Raw genomic sequence first — 14,477 nt, 5'->3', positions numbered from 1 at the left:
GGAACTAATTTCACTAGTCCGTTCCGTCCATACTCAAAAACAGATAGCAGCAGTTTTCAGAATGTGTTCCTTGGACTATATTATTCAGTCCACACTCAGTATCTTCAAACTCTCACCCAAAAACAGAGCATCCTCAACTCTCACCCATACACTCAGCCTCACTAACTCTCACCCATACACTCAGCCTCACTAACTCTCACTCTCACTCACCACATTGCCTCTCTCACTGCTCTTCCCTATCAAGAATTTCATATTTCAAGTATGGGTTTTTTGATTTGATTGTTATTGTAGTTGGGTATTAGTTGTGTATGGGTTTTGCCACTAAGAGAACTTCCCAATGACTTTATGGGTTTTCCAATGACTCCATGTATTTTCCTAATATAAGATGTTCTTCTTGTAGTATCCCACTGTTGTTGATTTCAATTCCGTGTTTTTATTGGCTTGCATGTCATTTGAGCTATATATTATTTGTTATATTTTCTTTGATTTATTACTAATTCATGTGATTAATCTTAACCATCTTGATAAAAATATGTTTTTGCATTAGCCATTTTGGTGAAATAAAAAAAATTATGTTCTCATTGACTTTATTCTTTTTGAGGTGTTTCCCTGCATTAATTCTTCTTGATCAAATCTGCCAATTTTAAAGAGAATGAATCTTTCATGAATTAGATTCACCAAATTCTTGTAGGTTAGAAAATTTTATGAAAGATTCATAGCAATGTACGTTTCCCTTGTTATCTGATATGTGGAGTGTTGCTTGATTGTGGAGTCACCACTTTATCTTGAAGGAGCTAGTGGATTGTTTGAATTTATTGTTAAAAGACATAAAATGGGCACATGGTTATAGTAATTGTTGAAGTTACAAAACTTCAAACAATAAATAATGCGTACAAAAGACTAGCAGGACATGAGTATGCAGATATCTCAGGGGATTTAGGTGTGGATGCTGGGATGTAAGTCTTGCTTTGGAGTTGACTGTGTTGTTTGCCATGCCTGGAAATTGTGAGCATCTCAGAATATAGTAAAAAAATAACTTGGAGAGGATTATTTGTGTAGTTACTAAGAAGTACTTTAAGGGCTGCCTAATATTTCCTTCATTTTGCTTTCTGACATGGTGCTAGAGACATTAATGTAATTTTAACTGCTTGAGTTGCCCCTTTTCAGTTTTGTAAATGGTAAACGTAGCACTAGAACATGACAGTTCCTTTATTTAGGAATTGTCTGCCTTTATACAAGATGCAAACTTAAGAACCATTGATTTTGTTATAGGTAAATCATGTGGACGTTTACATTTTGTTTTTTCCAGTGAAACCTTTAAAGTCCCTAAAACTTTTTATAGTGGTGTAGTAGATTGAGTTTAGATGTGTATAGGTTAATATAGATGTGTATAGGCTAGTACAGGTTAATATAGGTTAGATGTGTATAGGTTAGTATAGATTTGTACAGGTTAATATAGATGTGTATGTGTGAACAAAATATTATGGAGCAGAGGTTCTCTTATTCATTTTTGAAGGGGCTTTTGCAATTATTTAGTCCCCCATTATCTTTTGCAATTTTGTATGTGCTAAAAAAAATTGCGTTTGCAATTATCTTTTGCTTTACATGTGTTTACCTCTCATACCATGTTGCTGTAATTAGCCTCTTGTATATAGGAAGGATAGATGGATTTGTATATGTTCAATTGTTAAATATAGTCGTAGTACACTAAGAAATGGCACGAAAAAATGTTCAGTTTGTATGTATGATGAAAAGCAACTTATAAAAGTTTCTTGGCCGCATCTTTTTATTAGAAAGTTTAATACCTACTAAAAAGTTTGTTTTAGATCAGGGAACTTGAAAATGTTTGTTAACTAACATAGTAACTTGACTGTAACAGGTTCACAATGCCTGAAATTGATATAATCATATACCACGGTGGTCCGTTGAAGAATGCCAATGCGAACAAGGAATTGCCATTTGAAGGGCCAGGTATAAAGACCTATTATACCCAAATTGATCGTAGGTTGAAGACCCTTGACGAATTGAAGATGATGGTTATGGAAGAGTTGTGTAAGAACCCTGCTGTGCACAACATACACATTACTTATCGCATGCCAAATGAAATCCTGAAGCACCGGATTAATTACAAGTACATGGCAATAGAAGCAGACAAACATGTGAAGATCATGCTTGACCAGTTGGAGAGAATACCTGAAGTAACTAACATTGAGTTGTACATACAGTTGGAGCCACGTGCAAAAGTTGGTATTGAGGAAATCCAACAAACACAAACAAGTTTACAAGTTACAGTTCCAGATGCTCAATACCAGTATTTTACACATGTAGAGCATGTTGATGTTCATGTCGATGATGATGATGATGAGGATGAGGATGAGAATGATGATGATTATGATGATGAGGATGAGGATGAGGATGAGGATGATGACTATGTTGATGAAAATATTGCCATTAACGGTGAAGATTTTGGCGATAGAAATGAGATTGAAGACATGATTGAACAAAGGGACTTTAGGGACTTTGAGAGGGACATTGATGACGATGAGACATTGGACGGTAGTCAACCTAATGCATACAATGTTCTTAGTGTCCAAAACATTACAGACACAATCCCTGTGTACTCACCACCTGCCTTGTCATTTTCTGAAAATACTTGGGAAAATTTATTTGATCCTTCACATATTGAGACACCATTTGTGTCTAGTTGGAGAGAGGGGATGAATTTGTGCAAAGGCTTGACTTTTGCCAATAAAATGGAGGTGCAACGCGTATTAACAAAGTGTGCCCTTAAGGAAAACAAACATTTTATGATCAGTAGGTCAACCATGACAAAACTTTGTGCGAAATGCGTTGATGAGTCATGCACGTGGTATGTCTGCGTAGTCATGAAGCCCAAGTTCCACAATCTATGGATGGTCACCGTGTACAAGGGTCCTCACACGTGTATATGGACTGGGGTGCGAAATGATGGTAGAATGATGAGTTGTAAATTTATTGCAGATGACATCCTTAAGAAGTTATGTGAGGATCACGCTACCCTAATTAAGCATCTCAGATCTATGATAGAGTCGAAATATGAGGGACAAAAGCCTTCTTACTACAAGGTGTGGGATGCGAAACAAAAGGCGATTGGGAAGATGTTTGAGAATTGGGAAGAGTCTTACCAAAGGTTGCAGAAGTTGCTAATGGCATATATTGATCAGGATCCGACTACGCAGGTGTTCTATCGTACCACATCCACCGGTGAAGATGACACAGTATTTTTGAATTATGTGTTTTGGTCTTTTGGTCCAAGCATTGATGGATTCAAATATTGCAAGCCGGTTATCAGTATTGATGGGACCCATCTGTATGGTAAATATCAGGGAAAGTTGTTGGTTGCAATGGCAACCAACGCTAACAACAAGGTATTCCCTCTTGCCTTTGCTATTGTGGATTCTGAGTCAGGGTCTAGTTGGAGGTGGTTTTTACAATGCCTCAGAGATGCGATTGGCCGCGTGATACCTTACAAAGGCATTTGCATAATTTCTGACCGACATCTCGGTATCAAAAACGCCATTGCAAACTAGCCTAGAAGGGATGATGGAAGAGCACTGGTATTTCATAGATATTGCCTTCGACATGTTGCTAGCAACTTTAACACACATTTTCAGAACTCGACTCTGAAGTCAGCGGCTTTGAAAGCCGGATATGCTAGTCAGGCAGTGAAATTTACCTCCATAATGGAGACCATTAAGCAGGCGAAAATTGAGGCCATTAGAAATAAGAAGAAGTTGACGGGGAAGGATGGCAAGGAAAAGAATCAAGATTATCTTCCATACACATACCTAATGAGCGAGTCTGTGGATATGTGGACCCAGTCACATGATGGTGGGAGACGTTTTGGGGCAATGACAACCAATATATCAGAATGCTTCAATGGTGTATTGAAAGGTGCACGGGGCCTTCCTATTGCCGCGTTGGTTGAGTTCACTTGGAACAAACTTGTCAGTTATTTCCACGACCGTCGCAAAGAATACCTTTTTGAGTTATCAGAGGGTAAGAAATGGAGTAAATATGCCTTCTCCAAGTGGGATGAGAATAAGAGTAAATCTGAGAAACATTATCTCAAGCCATTTAACAATGAAGAGCTGATATTTCAAATAGTTACCCAACTCAACACGTGTAGTGCAGGAGGGGGAAACCACAGTTATGAAGTTCGGTTACTGGAAAGAACATGCAGTTGTGGGAAATGGCAAAACATAGGGATCCCGTGTTCACATGCAATCAGAGTATGTGACTATTTAAATATTGATTCGACCACATATATTCACCCGTGTTATGGTTTGAACAATGCCATTAACACTTATGAGCATGCATTTGTGGTTCCTAAGTCTCCGGCCTTGTGGAGGGATCCCATAGGGCCAAAGTGGTTGCCTAATCTAGCATTGTTGCGGGCCAAAGGTCGACCAGTGAAGTCGAGAATAAGGAATGAGATGGATGGAGTGAGGAATAAGGATCGAGAACCGAGATGGCGGAGGGAGGATGCAGATTTGATAGAGAGTTAGCCCAAGCAGACATGTGGACTGTGTCATGCTTCCGGGCATAACCGCAGAAAATGTCCGCAGTCCCATGGCGCTTCCACAAGCAGTCATGTTCCACACTAGGTAGGTAGATGGCAAATACTTATGCATCGGTTAAATATTTGTTGTTCATTCCATGTTGACCTAATGTTTACTATCTTTTCTCCTAATGTGATTACTCTACGTTTTTCAGGCATGCTTCCAAGGACGATGTTTTTGTTGTGTGGACAACCGATGTTAGGAAAAGTGACTACGTTGTATTGGCTCTATGTGAACTTTTTGGTTTTTGTTGAATGTGCTTGTAAATCTCTATTCAATGTATGCCTATGAAGATTGTGATTTCAGTAGTATGGTTAGAACTGCAAATTATGCGTGGTTGGGCATGTTTAGAATGTTGATATTGAGAATGCCTTTTCTTGCGATGTAACTGCATTTTGCATTGTAAAACCATGTTTATACAGAGAGCGTAGAAGTTTCAGTAGTTTCGTTTGATGTAATCTACATGTATTTACATTCTCAGCTTCTTTGCCTCTAAATAAGTGTTTATGGATTATATTCGTAGTTTGTCTATCTTTGCTTCTCACCAGGTGCATGCACACGTTTCAGTTTCTGGTTTGTCTGCATAACCAGGAAAAAAGAAAAAAAAATTCCCCAGTCAATGATTCCTGGAATGAGCAGAGGAAAACAGAGCAAAAAAAAAAAAAAAAAATTCCATAGAACTCGAGTCTATGAAACTCGAGTTCTACTGGAAAAAACAGAGGAAAACAAAGCAACCCTCTTGGACCTCTCTGAGTAAACAGAGCAAAACCAATAAAAAAATTTTTTCCAGTGGAACTCGAGTCTATGAAACTCGAGTTCCACTGGAAAAAACAGAGCAAAACAGAGCACCCTATTGGACCTCTCTGAGTAAACAGAGCAAAACGAAGAAAAAAAAATTTCCAGTGGAACTCGAGTCTATGAAACTCGAGTTCCACTGGGAAAAACAGAGCAACCCTATTGGACCTCTCTGAGTAAACAGAGCAAAACGAAGGAAAAAAATTTTCCAGGGGAACTCGAGCCTATGAAACTCGAGTTCCGCTGGAAAAAACAGAGCAACCTATTGGACCTCTCGGAGTAAACAGAGCAAAACAAAGAAATAAATGAAATCTAGAACTCGAGTCTATGAAACTCGAGTTTCAGTATTTGATTCTCGAGTTTTATAGACTCGAGTTCCCCTGGAAAATTTTTTATTCTATTTATTTAATTTTGTTAAAGAAAGGAACTCGAGTCTTATAGACTCGAGTTCCATGAGGATTGAAAATTTTTTATTTTTTTTATTTAATTTTGTTAAAATTTTTTATTTTATTTATTTAATTTTGTTAAAGAGAGGAACTCGAGTCTTATAGACTCGAGTTCCATGAGGATTGAAATTTTTTTATTTTTTTTATTTAATTTTGTTAAAATTTTTTAATTTATTTATTTAATTTTGTTAAAGAGAGGAACTCGAGTCTTATAGACTCGAGTTCTATGAGGATTGAAAATTTTTTATTTTTTTTATTTAATTTTGTTAAAGGTGACAATTGTTGTTCTTCTCTAGAAATTAGCTTTTTAGAACTTTTGAAGGGAAAAAGTTCTGTTTATGTTTTGTAATTTTGTTTTTAACCACTTGGCCTCCTTTTATGCGGAGTAGATGTGTACACTGGGATTTTTTTATTTTTATTTTTCTTTTTAACTTTAATTGATTGAGCTCCTGTGTTACCCAAACCCCAATGCCAATACTATTAACTCTAAATTATATAATAAATACACGTTTCATAAATGGTCCTAGTGGACCAAGGCCATGCCGGATGGCCTACTCTTCGGGCTTGGCACCCGCACCCACCTACAATTACAACCAAGCAAATAACATAAGAACAATAATACAATTTAGTTACTAATAAGAGTACATTGCAGAACACACTTGGTATCAGGAAAAGACTTACTTAGATGCAAGTGGAGCATATGGCCATGGGCCATAATCACATCCAGGTGGGGGCTCTATCCTCAGGCACAAGAATGGCAACCTTGCCCATGCCCAATACTGGACCAACGTGCACGCCCCACCAATCTGCGATGCCCCTTTCTCGCTTGCCCGACACAACTCCCTATATAACCAAGCCAGGCAACCACTACCCTAACTATACTGTGGCGGATCACGAAGGTTACGCATGAAGTCTAGGAACATCAAATGCACCCTATCTCCTGACTTGTCCATGAAAAGTTTGTCCCCTATTAGCGCTAAAATATAGCACCGGGCATACCAGTGTATCTGCATCTCCGTTGCGTCATGAGGCAATGGCGCTGCAACGGCCTCAACAAGTCGGCTTATGAGAATTCTTTGCCCCACCAATGTTTTATTGTCATTCGGCTGACTAAAACCCAGCAACTCCGTACACAATCGCCTCCAACCCCCATCATCCACCACAGCAGTCGGCCCAACCAAGACGTCACCGTCTATAGGAAGTCTGAAAATTACCTCCACATCTTGTAGGGTGATTGTCATCTCACCATGTGGAAGATGGAAAGTATAAGTCTCCGGCCGCCATCGCTCAACTAGGGCCGATATTAGGCAATTATCTATCTCTCTTGAAGGGGCTCTAAATAATCCTTCTAGCCTTAGCAATTTGATAATATCAATGACTCGATTATCTTGCATCTGAACGTTTGCCATCTCCTTCGTGCGACCACGGCACGTAAGTGGGCCCGAGTCCTACAAAATCGATCAAAATAATAGCGGTTGTTAGAACTAGAAATACAACATTGAAAGAACTTGCTAACTAACAGTCAAAGACACGTAAATATTAAAGCAGTTGTTAGAACTAGAAATTTCACCTCGCCATTCCAAATGGCCTCTGATCGATGATATGGCTGTCGTGTCAACAATGACCTCTGACGCGGACCGGGGTCCAAGACCTCTAACTCCTCATCAATCTGAGGCTCCATACTGCAAACAGTGCAACTGTGAGATCATTAATAGTGTAGGGGCAAAGGAGTGCTACTGTAAAATAGAATTTTCTTCAAAAAAGATAAGTTCGCAATCCTACCAAAAAACATGCAAATCGATGATGTTTACGCAATCAAAGAAATTAGAATTGGTAAGTTAGAAAAAAACATAATGAATTTTTTGGAGTTGGAATAATTTTGCAAACTTTTACAATTAAAAGAAATTGAATTATGTACCAAATAAAATGACTACTTTCATTAATTCTGCTTTTTTTTTTAATCAATGTACTTTAGAATTGAGTTTATACCCCCACAAGAAAAAGCTTGTTCATTTAGAGAGAGAGGTAGAGAAGTGACAAAGACACCTACAAGAATGAAACAATGCAACTAAAGGAGACATATCTATACTATCCAAAAAAATATAAAAAGAGGAGACCCATCTTGACATTAAACAATGCAGTTGTAACAAAACAAGGACAACACAAAAGAAAATTATTTCAAATTTTTCATTGTGGTACCTTCGGATATTTATTCAAAGAATGAGATTAAGAGGTTCTCGTTCTCTTTCTCCTCATTCTCATTTCGAACTAGTGTTTAACCCGCGCGATGCGCGGGATCATTTAAAATCTTATAAGTAGAAGAAAATACAGGTAATTGCTTTAAATATATATTATACATTGTTAAGACTCTTAGTCATTACAACTCTACTGTGTATAGCTATAAAAATGGTTTCATTAGAGGTAATAAAGTTGTAAGAAGTAGATATCTTTATATTTCTTTTAAAATAAAAAGAAAGAGAGGAAAAGATATGGAAAGAGAAATTATTTAACTTATTATATTTCTTAGGTAAAACTCCATAGTGTTCCATTAAGCAATTGAGAAGGAAAAATAGCACAATTGACATTATAAGGAAAATTTTGATGTATTCAAGCATATATATAACTGATCCAAACAGCCATAGTACAATTATATACACTATATTGACATACATAACTTTTTACTTTACAATAACAGAACAATAGGGGAAAATCTATTTATTTTAATAAAGCAAATACTGTTGTCTACATTCTTCATTCAGCTTATACACTTTGAAATCAACCATTTTGGGCCATCACAGTGTCTAACATATCAAATTGTGAAATATAATTACATTTTATAGTATCGTTGTTCTAGTCTGTCAGCTTTATTTAAAGGCAAAAAAATAATAATTAACGATACTATGAAATACATAAAGACTCGTAGAGTAAGGTAGTATATACAATAGAGTTCAGTTTTTTTTCTTCTTTGTAGCAATTTGCTTAGTACTTTTTTGACGTTTTTGAAGCATTTGGAGCGGCATAAATTATGCAGATAATCCTGAACCTATTCTGCAGAAATCAAAATATGCAGCAATAGAAATACAACCCATGGACATACATAACAGAAACAACAACAATACTTCTTAAACGAAATTATGCAGGAAAATTCCTGTAGAAATTTGAACAATCAATTTTCACAACAAAGCACCAAAAGGGGGAAAATGAACACAGAGAATTGATGCGTATATTTCGTCCAATTTTCACAACAAAGCACTCCAAAAAGGTAGAATGAACACACAGAGAATATTCCGCAAATTGACGGAAACAGGGAAAACTTATCCCGAAATCACAGAGAAGTTTCAAAACCGAATCAAAACAACAAAAACTCATACAGAGAAGGATAGAAAGTGAGGTTATTCCAAGATTATATTCCTAACAGATTATATTCCAACTCAAACACAATAAAATGGCACATTTATTCATGACCAATCTGCAGTTAGATCCTATCCAGAAAAGAAAAAAAAAAAAAAAAAACTGCAGTTAGAAAACATTGAGCAAAAGAATTAAAATTAAATCTATAGTCAACTAAAATTTAGCAAAAAAAAAATTGCTATAAGTTTAAGAGAAGGGCTGTCAAGGCCCTTAAATGCCAACAACTGGCTCCTCTTTCATTTCCTAGTGAGTTTTCATTTTAATTTTTTGTAATCTTCCCTCACCTTCACTAATTAGTCACATAATAGATAATCTTCATTTTGATGTTGGCCCATATGCTTAATAAACTTTGTCATAAATCTATGTTTTGAAGTTTGGTTTTACTCCCCATTTGTTCAATTCCTTCCTCTCTCCCGACAATAGTTCCTCCAATGTTTTCTAACTTAAAAGTAAAACCTTGAATGTACCCATCTATTTTAAGTTCCAGTTAAGTTCTCAAAATCTCTTTTTTTAAGATTTTCTTTTCCCATAAAACTTTTGCACTCATAGTCATATTAGTGTTGCTGTTAAGGAAATCTTTGTTCTAAATCAAAGCAATTGCAAATGGAAAAGAGATTTCATTGAACAATGAAACAAAGAGGAAAATTTAAGCTATCATACCTTTAAATTTATTGTAGAAAACCCAACGGTAATTCTTCTATTAGAGAACCCAGTAACTTTTCTGGTAGGGAAAAAATTAAATTAACAATTGAGATAAATGACATTTGAAAGTTTGAGAAGATATTCTAAATACCCATGAGGCATTCAACAAAACCAAACGATGCCAACAAATTGCAGTTGGCAGTACTTACGAAGTTTTTTTTTTTTTTTTTTTTTTTGAGATAAAGATAGAAATTTTATTTGATAAAAGGGAAATACATGTACAAACACAACGATAAAAGGGAAATTTTCTCTCAGCTTCTGCTATTATATATACTAGTGTTTAACCCGCGCAATGCGCTGGATCATTTAAAATCTCATAAGTAGAAGAAAATACAGGTAATTGCTTTACATATATGTTATACATTGTTAAGACTCTTAGTCATTACAACTCTACTGTGTATAGCTATAAAAATGGTTTCATTAGAAGTAATAAAGTTGTAAGAATTAGATATTTTTATATTTCTTTTAAAATAAGAAAGAAGAGAGGAAAAGAACTGGAAAGAGAAATTATTTAATTTTTTATATTTCTTAGGTAAAACTCCATAGTGTTTTATTAAGCAATTGAGAAGGAAAAATAGCACAATTGACATTATAACGGAAATCAAACAGCCATAGTACAATTACATACACTATATTGACACACATAACTTTTTACTTTACAATAACAGAACAATAGGGGAAAATCTATTTATTTTAATAAAGCAAATCCTGTTGTCTACATTCTTTATTCAGCTTATACACTTTGAAATCAACCATTTTGGGCCATCACAGTGTCTAACATACCAAATTGTGAAATATAATTACATTTTATAGTAAGGTTGTTCTAATTTGTCAGTTTTAGTCAGTACATTCAGTTTATTCTTCTAAAGGCAAAAAAATTAAAATTAACAATACTATGAAATACGTAAAGATTCCTAGAGTAAGGTAGTATATACAATAGAGTTCAGTTTTTTTTCTTCTTTGTAGCAATTTACTTAGTACTTTTTTGACGTTTTTGAAGCATTTGGAGCGGCATTCTTTCAGGTCTTTGAACAGATGTTTCTCCTATTTCTATTTTTTGATTGGCTGTGTACTTGTCCTTCCTTGATTTTCTTACAATTTCCTCCATTGTTTTCTGCAATAATTTGCATTGTTATGTATCAGTTAGATATGTAAAGTAGATTATGACTGTTCTGCCTATTAGAGTTTCTCAACAAAGCAACCAAATAAAAGCATGAGATGTTTCAATATTAATGGTTTGAAAGTATATTTACGTTTTTGGTGAGCTAACAATAAAGAATTAGATAAAGGAAACTAAATGTTACATACCTATTTCTACACCCCCTGTTCTGCAAAATGGCAGAATAGCCATTAAGATTGCAAATTAAAAGCCAAACTAAAAGCCAAATATCTAACGTTGAATTGACTTTACAAATTTACTTTAGAAGTCAAATTGATTTTAAAACTGAATAAAGGTTAAAACGATTCAAAAAAAAATCTAATGTTGGCCTTGCCATTGCCATCTACCCCATCAATCTATGCTAAGCATTTAAAACAAAAGCACACCCAAACATAACTTTAAATGTTAACAAAAAGAATATATTTAGTATTGAGCACACACTTTACACTAAATTTTTTTGATGATATTATTCTTTCTTGAAACTTGATTATCCAATCAGTAGCTGTATTTTCTAAATTTTTCATAGTTCTATTTTCTCCTAGGCCTTTCCTAAACACATCTATTTTCAATATGGCCATACTCCCAGTGCTATTAAAAAAAAAAAAAAAAAGTAATGATGATATTTTGAGACCAAAGAATTCAAAGAAAAATACTAAAACCCATTTTTTTTTAAACTGTTTTTGTTTAAAGTTTTTTTTAATCAAACATTAACGAATGATAAAGAGATACAAATTAAAAAAAAGCAACAAAGGAAAATTAGGCAGGCCTGACCTTTATATTTAATCAAGTAGCTCTTCTTGAATAGATACCAACTGTCTTATAAGCCAGAGCAGAGATGATAGATCTACATTAGCACGTGAGGGAAAAAAATTCATTGAAAATACAAAATTACTGAGAAGCAACAATGTAAATGAAGCCCTCGAAAATTTGGCATATTTATGAATTATTAATACTTGACAGGAAAAACTCAGCGAATCTGAATTTCAACAAAAAATGAAAGGGTAAGAAGGTTTTTTAAACTGACAGAAGAGAAAGATGAAAGATAGACACACACCAAACAAATAACCAAAAAAAAACGATGAAGATGTGAAATAAGAACTGAAATTAATGATTACATAATCATCACAAATAGAAATTCAAATCCTTCAAAACCAACATAATGTAATCATTGAGCTACACTGAATAGTAAAATTTCACAAAAACAAATAAGCCAAAATTAATTGCAAAGGAAGATGAAGAGAGACTATAAAAGAAGCGGATGCAAACATTGTAATATGGTTTGAGTTGCAAAAAATTTGAAAGATTGTTTTACTTTTTAATAAGCTATTGCCTATTTCCAATATGATGATGGTAAAGAATTTGGCTTCCATTAGCCAAGGATATATATAAATAAATATTTAAAGCACATCAAACAGTAAAACTTAAAGCAAAATTTACATTATATTTTGTAAATAAAACATAATAGTTCAATGTCATATGACCAGTGACTTTTATGAATAAGTAAACTTAGTATATATTTACACCCATTCAAAATAACAGAAACAGCCAGTAGCCTAAGGTAAATTGTAATTGCCAACTTCTAAATTTTAGTATGTATTTACTGCTTCAAATTAATTCCATGAGCTTACAGATAAATATAGTCACTATTCTACTAACAAATGTGCAATTAAACAATTAGGAAGCAAAAACATTAATACATCAAAACAAAGAACCATAAACTTTGCATATGAAAAAGAATCCAACAAATTTAGACAATATTTATACATTTTGGTGAAAACAGATTCAGTACTTAGGAAATATATTCTTGAACAACATTGAACAAACAATTTTAATTTCAATCAAATGTTTGATACCCCTTTGCAGCTTCAGTTTTGTGGTCATGCCACATTGGCTGCTGCACATACAATCTTTGTAAGTATTCTACACTATGAAACTCAAAGAAAAAGAGGTGTGCTCCAACCAAACATGATCTACTAAATAAATTACAAACAATTTCTGTCAATTTAATAGTAATTACATTCATTGTTTTATAAATGAAAATTCACCTACCAGCAACCATAAAGTTACAACAACAAAAATACATTACACTTTCAGATTTCAAAGTCTTACAATCCAATCTAACCAACAACACAAATATACATCAGAATTGAATCTCACACCAAATCCACAAAACAAAATCAATTATAATCCAAACACCTTAGGTTTTACGAATTAAGTTTGTACCCATATAAAATTATATATATGGCAAGCCACAGTATCTGAAACTTAAATTAATATATCACATACATCAATCACAGCACAGAGATTTATCGAACAATAGTTCTTAAACGAAATTATGCAGGAAAATTCCTGCAGAAATTTGAACAATCAAACTTCACAACAAAGCACCAAAAGGGGAAAAATGAACACAGAGAATTAATGCATATATTTCGTCCAATTTTCACAACAAAGCACTCAAAAAAGGTAGAATGAACAAACAGAAATGATGCGTACCTTTCGTCAGAATATCGCCAATCACTAACTCCGTATCTCAAAACCTATGAGGCGTTTGATCGTATTTAGCTTTGACGGATGCCGATTGTGATGCTCTAAGTCCGGCAGGGTATGGCAGTGGCCGGCCGTACGAATATCCACTGGTTCGCAGAGTCTGAAGAGAAGATCGATAGGGTTTTAATCGCTAAACAGATCAACAATATTCCGTAAATTGACGGAAACAGGAGAAACTTATCCCGAAATCACAGAGAAGTTTCAAAACCGAATCAAAACAACAAAAAATCATAGAGAGAAGGGGAGGGAGAGGGAGAGAGAGAAGAACGTACCTGGAAAACTCAAAAGGGGATAGCGATGATCAATCGAATCTCCACTGTGGCGCAAGTCTTTCTTCTTTTTTCTTTTCTCGTAGCGGAGTTTGATGTGAAAAGATCTCCTCTATCGTAGTATGGCTAGGGTTTTTTTTAGAGAGAAAAAAAGTTAAGAAGACTGATGTGCAGAGAGTAGGTTTCTCCCCTTTTTCCCTTTCCCTTTCTCTGTATCGCAATATTGGCAGGGTTTTTTTTTTTTTTTTTTTAATTTTAAAGAAAGAGAACATGTTAAGTAGTCTGAACTCTGAAGAGATAGGCAGTATTTTAAATTTTTCTGGTTTTTTTTTTCTTTTAAGCTTTTTTTTTTTTTTGTTAATATAAAAAAGTACAGCCAAACGGTGTTAATATTTTGAAACAATATAATGTATCGCTTTTTAAAGTTACACATGTCTGAATTTTAAGTAGGAACTTTTCCTATTTGTCATTACCTCCTTAATTCTAGGAACTCATTTTCTCTCAGCTTCTGCTATTATATATATATAGATAGATATAGATTGGTTAG

General features: G+C 34.5%; 2 protein-coding genes and 1 long non-coding RNA gene across 3 annotated transcripts; 1 reads left to right on the top strand and 2 right to left on the bottom strand.

Moving 5' to 3' along the window:
- Nucleotides 1–3,722: 3,722 nt before the first annotated feature.
- On the top strand, nt 3,723–4,547 carry LOC115973527. Its single transcript, XM_031093790.1, has one exon. The coding sequence runs from the start codon at nt 3,723–3,725 to the stop codon at nt 4,545–4,547; it is 825 nt and encodes a 274-aa protein (XP_030949650.1).
- Nucleotides 4,548–6,714: 2,167 nt separating this feature from the next.
- On the bottom strand, nt 6,715–7,251 carry LOC115973526 (protein MAIN-LIKE 1-like). Its single transcript, XM_031093789.1, has one exon. The coding sequence runs from the start codon at nt 7,249–7,251 to the stop codon at nt 6,715–6,717; it is 537 nt and encodes a 178-aa protein (XP_030949649.1).
- A 4,627-nt stretch (nt 7,252–11,878) lies between these two features.
- On the bottom strand, nt 11,879–14,088 carry LOC115973529. Its single transcript, XR_004087767.1, has 3 exons — nt 13,934–14,088; nt 13,608–13,761; nt 11,879–11,958 (listed from the first exon to the last, which is right to left on the bottom strand). It is a non-coding gene; the product is annotated as an uncharacterized LOC115973529 (long non-coding RNA).
- Nucleotides 14,089–14,477: the final 389 nt, after the last annotated feature.

Source organism: Quercus lobata, unplaced genomic scaffold (genome assembly GCF_001633185.2).
Source record: "Quercus lobata isolate SW786 unplaced genomic scaffold, ValleyOak3.0 Primary Assembly Scq3eQI_178, whole genome shotgun sequence".
Taxonomy (NCBI): domain Eukaryota; kingdom Viridiplantae; phylum Streptophyta; class Magnoliopsida; order Fagales; family Fagaceae; genus Quercus; species Quercus lobata.
The sequence above is the reverse complement of the archived record's forward strand: the minus strand, read 5'-3'. Positions and strand labels throughout refer to the sequence as shown.

Coding starts and splice junctions, on each gene's coding strand:
- LOC115973527 (XM_031093790.1), top strand. CDS start 3,723: ATGGAGACCATTAAGCAGGCGAAAATTGAGGCCATTAGAAATAAGAAG.
- LOC115973526 (XM_031093789.1), bottom strand. CDS start 7,251: ATGGCAAACGTTCAGATGCAAGATAATCGAGTCATTGATATTATCAAA.